The 17,966-nt window shown below is 39.8% G+C and overlaps 1 protein-coding gene across 1 annotated transcript in view; it reads right to left on the bottom strand.

Annotated features, from left to right (window-relative positions):
• TGFBR3 (transforming growth factor beta receptor 3) overlaps positions 1 to 17,966 on the bottom strand; it is a 186,226-nt gene that overhangs the window by 79,988 nt on the left and 88,272 nt on the right. The window contains exon 4 of the mRNA XM_018565083.1: positions 7,350 to 7,487. Within this exon, the coding sequence (XP_018420585.1) occupies positions 7,350 to 7,487 (138 nt within the window). The remainder of the gene's footprint in view (positions 1 to 7,349; positions 7,488 to 17,966) is intronic.

The following is a 17,966-nucleotide window of genomic DNA, read 5'->3' as shown; positions in this document are numbered from 1 at the left end:
ATCTATATATATATTAATAACTGTTTTGTGATGGAGTTAAAATTACGCCAAACCAATGTGTACTGCTTATTTCTAGCCGGTGCCTGTCTAGCAGATCAAGATCCGCATGTGGCCTGCCGACAATGTAATTCACATCGAAGAATGATTGTTATTAACTCATATTAGAAAACCAAGCCACATTGAGCTGTGCAGCTTGGGATAGCTCACATCCCTACAATCCACTGTATTCCAATTCATTTGGGAGAACGGGTGGAGTGCAATGTCTCTGCTTTGGAATCCTATTATTTTCTACTACCACAGGAATTTACAAGCAGATTTATTGGAAGCCTCAATCCCTTCTCCTTCCTTTTTTTTTTTTTTTACTTCTTAGTTTAAAATATAAACTGTTTTAGAACTTTACAATACCAAAACACAATTTCTTTGTTAGGCAACACTTGGATGAAGTCTGTAATTTTCCTCTTTACTTAATATAACCAATGCATGAATAGGAGTAGAATATTACCAACCCTGCTACACCTATCATTAATGAAAATATACATAAAAAATGTATAAAAAAATATGTTAAAAAGTTAGTATACACCCCAAAACCGGTGACTTTGTCAGCATACTGCATGTGACCAGGAAACTGTTAGATCCTTATTCAAACAATGACTACAGATGACTACAGATAAGGGTAACATATTTGATTAAAAACACATGGCAGATGTGCCTTCTTAATTATTAATTTAACAAAAATATCAATAGATGTAATAGTGTACATTTGTAAGTACACCCTTGGCATCAGCTGGTATTGCCCCCTTTAGCAGAAATGGCTTCTTGTAGGCATAGGACATAGGTGCAAGGTGTGTCTTCATTTCTTTTTTGCATGAAATGCACATTTCTTATCTTTCCCCCCCCCCCCCCCCCCCCCCCTTTTTTTTTTTTTTTACTCGGCAAAAAAATTTAACTATAACCCTCCATTTCTTCTTTTTGAGCAATTCTTTGGTGGATTGGCAAGTGTTATAGTGTTGCGACTCTAACTTCCTGTTAAAATTTAAACTTTTGGACTAGTTGCCTCACATTCTCATCAAGCACTCTTTCATATTAGGAGAATAAATGGTTGATGTGATGACTGCAAGCTGCCAAAGACCTAAAGCAGCAATACAACCCTAAAGCATAACATTTCTACCACCATGATTCACAGTTGGTATGAAGTTGTTTTTCTGAAATGCTGTCTTCAGTTTGTGTACACATCTTCTGCTACAAGCAACTCTATCTTTATTCATCAGTCCACAGCATATTGTTTCAAAAGGCCTTGTTTTTGGCTACATGTTGAATGGCAAACTGTAGTCTTGTTCAAGTGTTCTTTTTGGACAGCAAAGGATTTATCCTGGCACACCTCATAGGCAGATTGAGTTAGTGCAATCTCTCTCTGATTGTAGATGCATGAACTTAGACACTGACTGTCACAAGAGTTACCCACAGATGCCTCAATTACATTTTGAGATTCTTCTTTGGAGACTTCTTTGAGCATCAAACAGTCAGCTCTTGGGCTGAATTTGCTGGGCTTCCAATCCTGAACAAATTAGCCGTTGTTTGAACTCCACTTTAGATTATTTTATACATTGATTATTTTCCTTACAGTGGAATGGTTCATTTTAAATAAGTTGGTAATCTTTTTAAATCCCTTGCCAAACTCATTGGCAGGGACGCCATTAGAAATCATGTGGCCTCATACAGCCTATCTTTAAGGACCCTCCAGAAAATATGCATGGATGAATCTGATAAAGAATTTCCCATGCTTCTCGTCTCCATCTAGTGGCAGTAATGCACTGCAAACAGTGTTCACTCAGCTATACACTTGGCAAATGCATTATAAATCAGCCCCTATACATATCCCAGTAAAATATGACGATCCACTGTTTTCTTAACACCAGTCCTTTAGATTTGATTTAGCAAAGTGAAAAACTGTTATGGTTTTGTACATCTGTTATTGGGAATAGGAGGGTGCACAGACACCTGTAGTCCCTTGCTCATGCCTGCAACTTGTAACAAACTATATGTTTGTAGATTGCTTTACACAGAGGCTAACTGGGAGAAATGTCAGGGATACCATTTGCAAGGTAATGTCAAATAAAAGAAACGTGACGAGTATATGAGCTGCTCTCATAAATCCTTGACTTTTCTGGAGATACATACTAGCTAATACGTTGGAATTATATTGAAAGGTTTATGAGTAAAACACGCATTGCTCTGACCAATACTCCCGAGTGCTGAACTCTGAGCCTCAATGTCATCACCAGGGAGTTAAGATAGATATTTAATTAAAATATTCACTCAGCTGCCAACTTTTACATAATGAAAATCCCCTTCACCTTAATTAAGAAGTCTTTAATATCCGACAGAGCAAGACCTTGTCTCATAATCCTATGTTCTGTAATAAAGAATGACATGCAATTCCTGTTGCCTTGAAAGATACAGTGACCAAATCTTTCCTGTAGTAATACAATTCCTGTTTAGTAAGTATAAGCCTGAAGTAATGCAATTAATATAATTCACCTTGAGGAGCTGTGCAAACAAGGAGTATTATAATTCATACATAGTAGGTGTAATCCTTAGTCAAATCCATTAATATAATTCATGTTTGATAGCTGTAAAACTCCATGAGAAAAGCAATTAATATAATTCAGCTTTTGGAGCTGCATAATCCAGCAGTAAACTAGATGTAACTGGATATCTTTCATGTTTAATAGGGGTATAAGCTAGCAGAAATATAACTGACAAAATTCATGTACAGCAGCTGTGAAAACCAAATGTAATGCAATAAATAAAAATTTTGATTAGGAGACAGTAAACTGCAAGTAACACACTAAGGGGTGTATTTATAAACGATCCGCAAAACTATTTGTCCTATGAAACTCTGTGAACGTTTAGTCTGGGCAATAGAGGAAAAAACAAATGTTTTTAGTATATTATCTTTTCAAGTGTAATGTATTATAACAAAATACCACATTATGGCCACTAGATGGAGCTGATGGGCATAGGAAATAAACACTTTTTGTCTACGCTCTTCATCTCCATCTAGTGGCCATAATGTGGTATTTTGTTATAATACATTTCACTACATTTCCCCCTCACCCACCCACACAACAGGCAGAATCTGCCTAGCTTGCTTGGGACAACACATAGACCAAGTGACATTACTGGGTTTGAAATAAGGTATGTGATGAAAACTAAAAGGTTTCATTTAAAAAAAGTAATTACTATGTTTATGCTTTATCAATCCTACATAGTGTTTATTAGTGGACAGGTGTTTTGGGTTATTATTGCAGTGTATACCTTTTTATGTGACTTTTGACATTTCTGCAACTCTCCCTTTCCTTTTTGGATATTTCATGTAGAGCAGAACAGATTAGACCCTGCCTAACTGCTGTTGATAAAAGTATGAGCTACATAAATAGTGCGTTGTTTTTAATGAGTCAGCCAGAGCCGTAGCTAGCTACTTTTGCGTCCGAGGCAAGAACAAATAAATGTGCCCCCGCAACAGGTGTGTGACGTCACCCAACGCCGAGCACGCGCTGCGTCATGTGACATCCTGCGCCCCGCCTCCAGGATATTTATTTTATTATTTTCATTTTTTTTGCTGTTGGGGGGACTTCGGTGAAATATCAGTGGTCCAAACATCCCCCTGACATTTTCCTTTTACAATAGAAAAAGAAATTGAGGATACATATTTCTGCAGCTTCTGTTCTAACTGAATGGAAAGTCCCATTCATTCAGAAAATATTTACTATCAACCAGTTTGTGAATGGGGAGAAGCCTCTGTACTGAGTGTTACTACCCATTCAGAAACTCATTAATGAACAGGAAGTGATGTAAAGCATTTCCTGTTCATTCACAACTGGGGACACATAATACTATGTATCCCCAGTTGTTTACAAACAATGGAGTGATCACCTGATCACTCCAGTGTTTTGTTTTGCACAAAGAGGATCGGTAAATATCACTGATATTTACTGATCCTCCACTCTCCATCCTAAACCGCACGGCCATGCACAGCCTGCAGCTTCTTCTCGAATCCCTGCAGCTCTCCCCCGCCTGTATGGGCAGAGGCAGCAGGGATCCGAGGAGAAGTAAAGCGCTGAAGCCGGCAGGGTGCAGGGCAGAGGAGGGAGCTGTCACTTCAGGATGGCCGAGCGGTGGAGAGAGAGAGCTGCCGGCTGTCAGATCCTGGTTGAGCGGCTCTCTCAGTCACCTCGCCCTAGCTACGGCCCCGGAGTCAGCTAACTGATAGACACTGATTATTAGAAGGAGCAGTAAAGCAAAACCATGAATTACCACTGAAAAGCAAGATAGGGTTTTTGTTTTTTTCAATGATAGACAGTAATGGGATTACTTACACTGACTGGATCTCTTTTTCATGTACATCTAAAAATCTTACAACAACTCTAACTTTAAAGTCTCATAGAGCATTTTTCTCCACTCAAAGTCATGGTTTTCCTATAAAAACACATGGGAACTTTGCTCTTTCTATTGTCTGACAATTCATATGACTAATGCAGAGGAATTTTGCTCAGTCTACACAAAATGCATTTCATCTGTTATGTGTAATCAGGGAGGGACTCTAACTAAACCTTAAAATTCAGAGCATGGCGGCATTCTTTGGAGGAAAGAAGCAGTCACTAAAAGCGAATTAAATTTTACTTCTTTGTTATCCCTCCTCCTTCATTTCACTAAAACAATTTTTTCACTTGTTTACTTTTTTTCTTTGCTCCACCCTGTTTCCATTCTCGCCTAGGCGAGAATTACTTTAGCTCTGCTTCTGTCACCTCCTGGGATATCCTTGTCCGATATTATCCACAACAGTAAAAGAGATGATTATTTCTTTTTATTTTTAAGAGAGGTGAAGTTCTATTTTAAATATACACTGCATGGCCAAAAAACAGTCACACACTCTAATATTTTGTTGGACCGCCTTTAGCATTAGTTACAGCACGCATTCACCGTGGCATCATTTCCATAAGCTTATACAATGTCACAACATTTATTTCCATCTAGGGTTGCTTTAATATTTCACGATCTGATAGTGATGATGGGAGAGTCAGACTACTGTGTAAAGTCTTCTCCAGCACATCCCAAAGATTCTCAGTGGGGTTAAGGTCTGGACTATGTGGAGACCAATCCATGTGTGAAAATTATGTCTCATGCTCCTCGAACCATTCTTTAATAATTTGAGCCCGATGAATCCTGGCATTGTCATTTTGGAATATATCTGTGCCATCAGGGAAGAAAAATCCATTGATGGAAAAACCTGGTCATTTAGTATATTCAGGTAGGCAGCTGACCTCATTTTTTGGGGACGCAACCTTGCTGAACCTACACCTGACCAACTGAAGCAACCCCAGATCAAAACACTGCCTGAAATCTATGGGGTTTTCTTTTTTTGGCCAGGCAGTGTATGATTATTATTATCATTATTTTTATACAGAATTTATATAGTATCAACAGTTTGTGCAGTTTGGGCAGCGCTTTACAAAATATATGAAGAGAGTACAGATACAATACAACCTCATACAAGAGGATTAGAAGAAATATGTTTAGCCTTCTGATTTTAAATTTTCAAACCTAAATTTCTACTTCTTTACTCCATTTTCTTAAGGTAAGGATTTACGTACTATAAATAGTCATTTTTGTAAGGCATGTACACACATTTGTAATCTATGCACAGCTTCCTAGGATGTATTCCCTACAACTCCCTGTAGATGTCTCTCTCATAAAAGTGCTTTCATCTAGCTAGGCTGCTTGTGCACTGCTAGTGCTGATGACGGCAATCAACAACCCCCTCCGCATATACTTCTCTCATTCCAAGGGCGCCACTTTGTATATGAATTTTCAGCATTTGGTAGAATTGTTTATTAAAATATCTACACAGGATATTTCAACTATTCCCAAAACTGACTTCACATTTACATGATGTTGTGTTTATATGAGAAAGGTGCAGCGATGGATGTCAGTATTTGGAACATTTCAGCTACTATGTGTAATTATAATGAGGGGTTGCTCCTGAGTTTCATTGTAAAAGTACAGCTGTACCCTCTCTCCGCAGCACCAGGCGATGTATACCTGGGCTGGTAGACAGTTTTCCCATTATTCTCTATACTCCCAGAGCCATGTCTGCACACTACAGCAGACAGGTTGTAAACACTGCCTGGCACAAAGCTAAACCGCATGGTATCGGAGGTCTGTGGGTAGCATTTACATCTTTAGCTTGCCATGCACAAGTCATCATTTCTCAGTGTGAATGGGGGAATCTCCCCTGCTGGGCTTTTGTATTCTGACAGCCGGAACACAGAGCTGTCAGAATACCAGAACAATGACTACAATGCTTGCAGTCACTGTTCGAATGACAATTTTCCTCCCTACTCCTTCGTCAAATGTTAATTGAAAAATCGACTTTTGTCAAGTGGAGTGATGCTGGCGGGACCACACAGAATTACAATTTCAGCAATTTGAACATCACCAATCACATGCAAATTTCAAAAGTTAAATTTAAACATAGTTGCTTTCAGGAACTTCATTGCAATGGCACTTTTTATATCAGACTTTCTACACATGAGAAGCAGCAAAGATGGTGTTTCAGTATGATTAGCTGGTACATTCCAGGATCACCAAATTTTATAGACAGATTAAAAACTGATTGGTTGCTTTAAGAGGTCTCTTAGTACTGCCTCTTTGAACATTAAATATTCTGGTGTAAAGGCAACAAGGAGGGTACTCTAGCACAGCATTTCTCAGCCTTTTTTCAATTACAGTACCATCCAAACAAAAAACAATACCAAATACTCATCCTAGACAGAGGTCTGGTATGGATTTTAAGGGGGGACCCCAGGCCTTCGCATCAGAGTCTGCTCTTTCACACCACAAGCCCCTTTAACATCAGAGTGCCCCCTTTAAACAAATTGAAGACATCCCTACCAAAGCCAGAAGGCACCCTGGGGTGCCAAGGCACCCTGGTTGAGAAAGGCTGCTCTAAATTAATTAGCAGGTACGTTCCAGGATCACAATTTATAGACATTTGGGAATAGGGTAGAATGGTTCAATGTGGCAAACACTGAATGAAAACCTAAACTACTCAGGAAGTGGGCTGCATTCCTTGCACTCCATGTATGCATTTTGAGGTTTAATCTTCAGTTGTTACTGGAGTGCACTTTTCAGGGTACAGCTAAACAGTTTGGTACTTCCATGTTTTCTACAACCTTAACATAGTATTTCTGTTACAGTGACAAGATGAAACAACCTTACATATTTATTCCATATGCAGCTGCATACCATGTCTACTCATTGCTTAACCACTCATATACTATACTCACAAAGAAGAATCTTGGAACATTTGCTGCTAGCCTCTCAGTCTTCAGCTCCCACGTCACAGGCTGTGGGGAGTTTAAGATGAACACCAGAGGTTTCTGATGAACTGGGATTGTTGGGATCGGGGTCAAATGCAACGTGACCTGTAAACAAACATAATGAAACAAGATTAGGACATGTATTTTCCAACCCCGTGAAGAGCTGCACACACTGGCACAGCTGCTCTGACATCAATAACAGATATTCATAAGGCACTGTATGTACCGTGCAGCAATGAGTTACCCCATAGACATAACATGATTGTTGCCTGATCTAGTGAGTTACAGTCACATTGGGAAATAGTTGTATGCTATTATCAATCAGGGATGAGGCCACAGCCAGGGATGTCTGTTCCATGCATAAACATACACAAGTGGCCAATAATGGACATACTAATATCACAGTTATACTAAAATCAGCAACGCTAACCATCTAATGTCTATTGCTACCCTAAAGTGTAATTAAAGCTAAAATCTTTTTTCTTCATTTTTGGATTGTGAACTGGAATTGAAAGTGAAGGAAAATTGAAAATTCAGAGTTGTCAAGAGAACAGGAAAAGAAGGGATATCTTCCAATTGGGACACTAGACCCATTATCCACTAAGAGGGGATTTGCCACACTTTGGAGAGCTCTCCTCTAACATTCCATTCTATCTACGGGATAAGAAGTGATACACAATCTCTTATATAAAACAAAAAGATAATAAAAACCTAACAGGGGTTCTATCCATTCTGTACTTTTTTTTTTTTTTTTTACTGCTTTAGTTATACTTTGACAGATCTGGTGCCTTATATGGAGTAAAGTCTGGACTCTTTATCTGCAGGACTCTCCAGGTCAGTGACTCAAAGTCATTGATTCAGCAGGACCTAGTATCTTAAAAAGGAATGAACTGCAACAATATTCTCCATACTTCCCAGCACAGTTTTCTTCTAAGGAACACCTGTAAAACCCAAATTAAACAGTGGGTTAAATTCAGTGTAAAGGGCGCTATTATGGGCCATGTCACTCTAGGAATCTTTTGCTGGCAGAAACTCACCAGCAACAGGATCACTAAAAAAGCAAATAGGACAAGACACTTACCTGCACCTACCACATCAGTCCCTCACATGCCAAACCAGTGAGATGTTGCTCCTCCATTGCCAACAAGCCACATTCTATTTTAGCCAGTAAGAGAGCAATGCAGTAGAAACAGGCGAGTTAAGTCTTTAGCGATCCTGTTGCTAGTGAGTTCCCGCCAGTGGTAGGAACACTAATGGAACATGGCTCTATGTCTACCTAGGACTACACCTACTACGGTTCAGAAAAAAGATGAACACTTATATCATTTTAAGTACTCGTTTAACACCAAATATGTACATTTTGATCCACTAATGGGCTCTTTGAACTTGACTTCAACTTGATTTTACAATGAACACTTTAGCCTCATAGTTCATGTTTGGAAATGTCAGATCTGCTAATTAGTAAGTATTTAACCAGTGGCCTGCCATGCCCTGCATTGTTCCTCATTAGGAACATAACGGGTAAGCTGTGAAGCTTTTCATACATCAGTTTCAATGTAGCAAATTCCTTAATTTCAACAAAACTTCATGCTTTAGTAGCAGAGGGTTAAAATGTCATGTATGGTGAATGGGACCATTGTACAAAGATCCAGAGTGTCAAGCTGACACACAGGCTTCCGTCCACTGCACACGCATACACATTTACAACTGTACTTTCAGCAAACCATGAAAGCCAACCTCAAGGCCCTCATTAGAGTACACAGGACTCCAGGACTCTACAAAGCCCTATCTCTTCACATCAAACAACTTATTCCAGTTAAAATCCTGAATTGTCAGCACTGAGCATGACAAGAAGTAATAGATGGAATGTATTACACAGGTATTTATTTTCATCAGTAAAGCTTTTAAGTAAGTAGACAATGTACAGATTGCCCATTATAAATACAGAAAAGATGAATGGAAATATGCATAGCATAAAGAGCTGTTTTTGCATGTAAAGCACAGCCTACAGATTTATCACTATACAGTCTTACAGGAATGATGGTTTTAAACCAACTTGCTGTGCTATCAGAAACTCTTATCACATCATGTGCGAAATGCATTTTAAAGTGGTGAATAGCAATCCCAGCATACTTCTCTAAACAATTTAAAGGGTTTTCTACGGAGAGCAAAAATGTGAATGGAGCTCATCATTCCTTCAATTGGCAATGTAGAACAATTTAAAAAAAAATTGCATCCAGTTTCAGTACAAAACTAGTACTACAGCCTGATCACTCAGATGTAATTGCACCCCTTGTGTTCTTTGATATATGAAAGGTCTGGTGGTCTGCCAAGCAGATGTAAACAGCAGCAGGGCCAGGATCCCAATGGGGCTGCATTTGGTAAAGACCATTCCTTGATATTGCAGATGCATCGTCATGATAAACTTTATATTTGAAAACCAACTAAAAGCCCCCAAAGTTTATCTAACCCCAAACACCTAAGTCCAGCTCTAAGCTAAAATGTGTAGTAAAAAGCAGCACTAGCTCCAGTACTTAACTCCTCTTCTTTCCTGTAATTCCTTTCTGCTACTAGAAACCTAGAAGACTAGGTCACCATGATGCCCTGCACTCACATACAATGATGCAGAGAGCTCAATGCATCATTTATGACCGCCTAGTGTTGGAAAAGAGGAAAACAGGAAGAGAATTCTGTACATGACCAGCCTGATGACATCAGAAACAGGTAAGTGGGGGAGGGAATGAGCCTGGAATTGGGCTTTAAACCAAGTATGTTCTTGCATGTGTCCCTGTCTGTGTCAAAAAATGTGTCCTTTTTTATATTTTCTGATTTTAATTAAATCTTCCTTGGTGATCCAATGGGTAGTGCATTAAAAACGCGAAAGAGGATTTAACCTTTCCTCCCTCCATATAAAAACAAAAACAGAGATTTGGCTTGGGTTTTTCTTTAAAAATCCTCAGAACTGTGGGAGCTGACACAGTTCGTGGGCTGGAGTAATATTAAAGCTTATCTCCAGCAGACATAAAGAAAACATCAATCATGCAGTTATTTATTCATCAAAATCATGATATTTAAAGACAATTACTTAGGGCTAGTTCACACCAAGTGCGGAGCAGATGCAGAACAGACAGTTACAGAACGCAACAAAAATGCATCCAATGTATTCCAATGGTATTTTGGGCTCTAGTTCACACCACAGCGTTCAGTTCCAGAGCCCCCCCCATATTTTTTTAACGGCCTGGAATGCGGCAAAAACGCAGCAAAATGAACTGCACTGCATATGCAGAAACTCTGGTCCGGATTTGGTGTGAACAAGCCCTGAAAAACCTGAATTTGACCTGATAATTCCATGTACAGAGGAGGGTCAGCACTAGCAGACATTCAGACATGATGCATGCACATGCACTGATAGGAGAGGTCAGTCTGCTGTTGCTCCATCAAAGTAACAAGATGGAGACTGGAAGGTGACCTAGCTTTATCTTTTAACTGCTGCAAAGAAAAGTCAGGTCACCAGCCTGGCTCTGCAGTCTGGTAAGGTTGTGTAAATCTTATGTCTACCTAGAAAGGATCAAATCCTTTGTAAGGTAAAGCAGGTCCCATACATGTATTTCCACTGTGTATTTAGCTGTTTACCAGCAATGGGACACCTAAAACAGATCTACTGAAAATGCAGATCCTACACAAATAAACAAATTCCTTCATAAGGGTCTAGCTGATATCTCTAATGTCAAAATGGTTAAGTTGTAAAGTGTTTTGCTCTACCATGAGATAGTACATTTTGTGGATGACTGAATATATCCATGGAAACCAGACTAAGGAAAATAATCAAAGAGCGCCTGCCCCATTACTCTGGTAAAGTGATTTGTAAAATGAAAAAAGGTCTGAGGCACAATTCTTTTCAAAATATAATACTGAAAATAAACATCAATACTGTTGCAGTTTATTTTGCAAGTGCACAGGCGTATATTGGAAGTTTTGTAATAAAAATTTACAGTTTGGTGCCATTTATCTTTAAGGTTACTTCAAAACAGCTGGCCGGGATGAAAACATGTTTAGACGTCACTAAAATGAGTGTGTTAAAGTCAATGAACTAAAAGCAGAAGTTTAATCTGCGTATATTTTGTTTCCCTGGTTCCCCCATTTCCCATCATAAAAATGCTAATGTAATTTTTAAAAATGTCTCCGTTTTCATTATATACCTTTGAGGCACAATTCTTTTCAAAATATAATACAGAAAATAAACATCAATACTGTTGCAGTCTATTTTGCAAGTGCACAGGCGTATATTGGAAGTTTTGTAATAAAAATTTACAGTTTGGTGCCATTTATCTTTAAGGTTACTTCAAAACAGCTGGCCGGGATGAAAACATGTTTAGACGTCACTAAAATGAGTGTGTTAAAGTCAATGAACTAAAAGCAGAAGTTTAATCTGCGTATATTTTGTTTCCCTGGTTCCCCCATTTCCCATCATAAAAATGCTAATGTAAGTTTTAAAAATGTCTCCGTTTTCATTATATACCTTTTTTTAGACCCAGTGCTCTGTTTCAAATGCCAGTAAATGCAAAGACATAACCCTTAGAGGTCTGTGCAGACAGTATGGCTACTTGATGATTTGCACAATCACAAGCAGCTTAACTTGTCTTCAATAAGACACAGAAGTTGAATCCAAAGCACTTTCACTTCAGTTAAGTCCAGTACAAAGGATGTTTTTCCAGTATTTTGAAGTGTAAAAAGACAATGACCTCCCTAAGCCCTGTTTCTCCATGGAAAGTAAAACTAAACTGAGCAGTAGAGTGAGAGGCAGAGAGTATCTAGCTAGGGACTGTATTAACTAGCACAAAACAGAAGGGGGAACAAGAGAACATAACAAGCGCAATAGACAAAAGACTGGCTGTTGTGGCGGCACACCCAGTGATGTCATCACTGGGTTTCTGTGTTTCTCTATGTAATGCAGGTCGATCATGGCTAGTGGGAAGGGCCAGCATTGTGCTATACATGGCTTCCTGAAAACATGGCACCCTGCCTCAATCCTTCTCACAAGTGCCCTCATCTACCTCATCTTAGCAATGCTCCAAGTGGCAAAGGTATGCTCCTACCAGAGCACAGGAGAACTGTGGAAAGGTCAGAATTGTCATGTCCCTCTACCTCTTCTGCCTTAGCAGTGAGTACTTGCAATCTCTCCAAGTCCAACTCCTTCTCAGACCATACATCTAGAAGTCAGAGATCTGCTAACCCCTTGGTAAGCCTTTAGTATGAAAGTGCATCCCAATTTCTACAAGTGGGGGGCTGTCTGCACAACCAGATGGGTCCACAGGTATTGTGCCTCCTTGGCTTTTAGATGCTTATTTTAAACCTTTAGTTCTCAGGGTAATTACTTGCAGAGGGCATGTCGTCCCCACCATCACAGAGGGCTCCTTTCTCAGTTCTGTTCTCATGTCTGGGAGTCATGTCCACTTCCCCAGAGAAGTGAATGCCTGCTTCTTCAGGAAGTCCCACTGTGAGTAGGTCCTTTGACCTGGAATCCATTGGACATCATGGGCTGTCAGACCTTCAAAATTTTCCCTGTGACAAGGCAAGTGACCTGGTCCCTACACCATACAATATTGAGTATGTAAAGCTGGCCATACACCTATAGATTATCTGCAGATGTTCTATGGTCAGATGGAAAAAGAGCAACAGATTCCTCCATCTATGCTAAACTGTGTGGATGGAGGAATCTCCCACTGTGCCAAGCTTCAGTATCTTGCTAGTCGGCCCTGCTGGCTCTCAAAATACCTGATTGAATGCAGGCATTGTTCAGGTATTTTGAGAGCCCAGTGGGGCCGACTAACAAGATACTGAAGCTTGGCCCAGTGGGAGATTCTCCATCCACACAGTTTAGCGTAGATGGAGGAATCTGTTGCACTTTTCCCATCTGACCATAGAAAATCTGCAGATAATCTATAGGTGTATGGCCAGCTTTACTCTCAACTGCTGGTTCCCTTTAGAGTCACCTTTTTGCCTTCTGGGTCTTTTCATCCTGTAGTCTACATTCTGTGGGTAAAGATGTGTGCACCTGTGTGTGCTTTATCTCCTGCTTGGCAGAAAAAAACAATCAGTGGAGGGCTTGGTGTTCCCTTGAATTGTCAGCAGACAGCGTATGCTAAATACACTCCCTGGTGGAGATATGGAGATAGCATGTGTCCGGGGATCCTCGTGGGTTCAGATTATTTGGAGTCAGGCCTTCCTACTGTGGCTGATTCACAGCCTCTATGAAAAGTTTCTCAAAATATGTTCCCTGCTCCTGTCCTTAATCAGGTTATCACTCATAGCTCTCTGGCTAAGTTTCCTTCCCCTTGCTCCACGTCGAGAATTGTACTCCTATGTCATGGATCAGGTACATAGGCCCTGCAGGGGATTTTCCCTGTAGAGTTCTAGTGACATCACTGTGTGTCCTTGTGGACAGGTATGCTCATCCTACTGTTTTCTGGTTTTGCAGCAGCAGTATGGGGTTGTTTTCTCCCACTCCTGTCTATACTGATAGGGGTTACTTATTGCAACCCTTTCCCCTTGTATGTCAGTTATTCTGACTTCTGGTGGTTGCAGACAGTTACCAGTTCTATCTTAGATCATCAGTGGCTGTTACCCACCCTCAGACTGCTTTTGAACATCCTGGCTGTTCAAAATTCCTGTTTTCCTTAATAGACGATAAGGAAAATAAGATTTTTTGTTCATACTGTAAAATCTTTTTCTTGAAGTCCATTCAGGGACACAGGTCCTGCCCCTCTGTTTTTATGGCCCTATGTACTGCTTGCTCATAAAACTGAGTCGTGACAGAGGTGGAGTTAGAGATACAAGAGTTTCTGTTTACCAGTGTCCAAGTCTCCTGTAGGCGACATTATAGCCTAATTGTTTCAGAATTCCTGCTTTGCTGAATGGACTTTAATACAAATATTTTTACCATAGATGTCTTTGAAATTAGGATCTCAGCAACAATTTTTGGATTTGTAATCTGAATCGAATTGAGATTCATTTTACAAATACTCAGCGTTGGCCTGATATGCATATTCAATGTTAGTAAATGGTAATAATATATTAACATAAAGCCAAATACATTAAACAAATCTAAAATGTGCAAAACCTATGCTGGCAGGATTTATAACTTGTTTGTGAACAGGCTACAGAATATACACATTAACATGGATACTTTGCTATAGAATGTACACTTCAGCATCTGAATGAAACCCAGCTAAGCCGTGGCATTCCTAAGATTAAAATGTGATTATTCTCAGCGGTATTTGGGTCCAAGTGCTGCTAGGATTTTTAGATGTGCATACAATATAGGAATAAAACTGCACACAGCTATAGTTGAAGTAGATCGTACAAAACTCTCATTAGTGAAGATCAGTGAATCATACATGGAGGGGGACCATATTATGCAGCACGTGCATATGCTCAGAAGTTCGAACGCTAGCCAGAGTATGAAAATCCAAATGCTCATGTTTGGAATAGAGATTCCAATGATAAATACTCACATAAAAGCGAACTCATTAATAAGACAGCATAGCACAACGGGTTTTATTATATGCATTTTAGCGTGGTGCATGTGTGTTCTATTGTTCAGGAACCCAGCACGTTTTTAAAAAAAATGTCAAGTTATTTTTAGAAAATGTATGCATACATACTCTATGGTGTACTTAATAAGAATGTGGGGCCTAAGGCAACATTATGGATGTTCAACAAACAACTGTACCATATGCATCAATCAGCTAGATAGAGGTTAGATTGTTATGGTACATGGGAGAGAACAATAGCACACACGTGAGCACATGATACAATTGTACATTTGTGCTTTATCTCTGCTCTTATTATTACTTTATTTAGTAAATCAACATCACAGATTTCATTATGGATATTCCTATTAATTGCTATGGAGGACCAACTGTGTTTGCTCCCTCTCACTCACCATGCCACCATAAGGAAACATTCTGTGCAGAATTACAGGAACACTTTTACTGTAGAAGTGTCCAGTTTCACCAATTATTTAAAGACTATAGAAGTAATTTGCTATATAGGATGTGAGAAAAATATTTGGAATAAAAATACAATTTTCGACTGCACAAACAGACAAGGGAAAGTCAAAGTTTTACTTACTATTGTAACCTTGCAATGGTCAGTAGAATTTGCATATTAAAGTGGAGCAGTAAAAAACACAGCAAGAGAACTACACTACATAGAATGGGGCAGCTGTTCTCCACACTTCTAGGAAATCCAAAAAATTTCCCTATAGGGAATATAAGAAACTTACAGCAGACATGAAATGTTGCTGAAAGACATGTTGTTCTTCAACCATAACAACTTAGAGCTGACACACAAATCAAGTACTGGCAGCCTTGTCTACTAAAACTGGAGCAAAAGGAATAATGGAGAGGTTACCTGTAGCAACATGGTTAGTGTTAGGGGGACAGAGTCACGTAACATTTCCATTTCAATTGTGTGTGTGTAGCAAAAGCAATATTTAATTTCAAAAAGTTGTATATTCCTTATTTAAAAAAAAAAAAAATGTCAGAGATATACTAAAGAATTTCTCACTTTGTGTTATTTATTAATTACAGGGATTTAAATAGTGGTAGCAATTATATTCTGTAAGCACTGCTACAACAAACCATTACTTTTTAGAAATAAATAAACCAGAAAAATAAGAGTAGGAAAGCGAATGTGATCAGTATACCTTCTTAAAAGGAGAACTATGGGGTTAAGGCTTTTCCCCATAGTTCTCCTTAGGGTAACCGGAGGGCACAAACTAGTGTCCTCCCGTCACCCTAGGCTCAGTATACCGCGAGCTACTGAGACGCCGCAGTATACCGCGAGCTGCTGCTCGCGGTATGCTGAGACGCCGCAGCTGAAGCGGATCCCGACAATTATGCCGGGATCTGCCCAGCTGCGGGACTGACAGCTGGCGCTGCCTATCTAGAGGCAGAGCCAGCTGTCCGTTCCGCCAATCAGCGCTGGCGGATCGGAGCGGGGAGGGGAAATCCAGCCCCTCCCCTGTCATGGCAGAGAGCCGTGACAGGATCGAGAGGTGAGCAAACGCCGTTATGTGTTCGCTCACCTCCCGATCTACTGAGCCGACCTGTGACAGTCTCATTGTCACAGGTCGGCTAGAACTAGGAGGTGAGTGAAAAGCACTCACCTCATAGTTCTCCTTTAAAGAGATCATGTTGCCAAATAGCAAGATAGCACCCAATGCTTTAGCCTGAGTGGACTTACTCACATAGTGAGTCTTTAGGAGAGAGCGTCAAACTTGGTCTGTGCCATGGCTTTGTGCCTGGAAAGCGCTCCTTTGCTAGCACTCAGGTCTAAAGAGTGCAACAATGCAGATGCCAGGGCCCGAAAATCACATTCCAGGCTAGCCCTGCAATGTCCAAACCAGCGGGGTCCAGGTATGGCCTCCAAAGCTGCGCTGAGGAAAGACCATATTAAGCAGTGTTGTAGTGAGGAATTTTGGTTGACGTCAATGGAAAAAGGATCCAAGGAAAATATCAGATTAAGAAAGGCCAGCAAAAAATAGTACTTGATGCACCGATACTTTCCAGTGCCGATACTTGGCATTTTCATGTGAACTACCAGGGTTGCAGCCGGGACTTAGCTCTGGTCCACCACTGTCCTGAAATCATTAGTCTGTATTCTTTTAGAAAAGCTGTCACGTAACAAACAAAAATGTATCCCTACTTGTGTCTGTAAGCACTTGGGCAAGTATCAGTACTTTTACTTCCAAAAATGGTATCGGTGCATCCCTTTATTTATATTTATAAAAACAAAATTATACATTGAAAAAGAGATGTACAAATCCCAGGAGCTCCGTGTGCTCCTTACAAATTACAGCTGTCTCCTAACTTTTTAATTTTTCTCTAGTCTAGTCTTGGAGCTCGAAAAGTATCTGTACTTGTACCGAGTACATCCCTAAAAAATAGTAAGACTTTTTTTAGCACAGCTGGAGAAATGACATCCAACCTCCAAGGGCACTAAGAAAAAAAGGCATGCTGGGTAGAGGAGGAGTTACATAGGGGCTGGCTTACAATTTTTCTGTTTGCAAGTGTCCAATCCTCCTGTAGGTGGCAGTATAATTGACTATCTGAATTCCTGTGTCCCTCAATGGAGAAGAAAAAAAAGGTTATGTAGGGCAGAGGAGTTTGGCCAGCAAAGAGTAATTAGACACTGTCAGGAGTGAAAAAGGTTATGACATGCAAGGAGGGAGGGGAAATGGCTTTTCTGAAGTAGCCAAGTTTGCTAGGAAGTTAAAAGGCACATTGCAAGTGACAAAAAAAATGGTTTAGGAAAAAGAGAAAAATTGCAAGTAAGCATTTTAAATATTTGAAATGTCTGTGTTTTTACCTGCAGTTTTTTAAGTTGGAGTCAGGGTCTCTTTAACAACTGCTATATAAGCTCAGTCAGCATTTTCAGTAAGGACAGACCTGACCTATTGAGAGACTGCTCTGCTACTAGAAAGGCTCCATATACAATGAGCAAACCAGACCACCCCTGGTAAATATGTTTAGAAACTATAACCAGAAAAAAAATGTATTTTTTTAAACATTTGTAATT

Source organism: Nanorana parkeri, unplaced genomic scaffold, assembly GCF_000935625.1.
Source record: "Nanorana parkeri isolate BGI_ZX_2015 unplaced genomic scaffold, ASM93562v1 scaffold811, whole genome shotgun sequence".
Taxonomy (NCBI): Eukaryota; Metazoa; Chordata; class Amphibia; order Anura; family Dicroglossidae; genus Nanorana; species Nanorana parkeri.
Note: the sequence above shows the minus strand (reverse complement) of the source record. Positions and strands in the feature narration are given on the sequence as shown.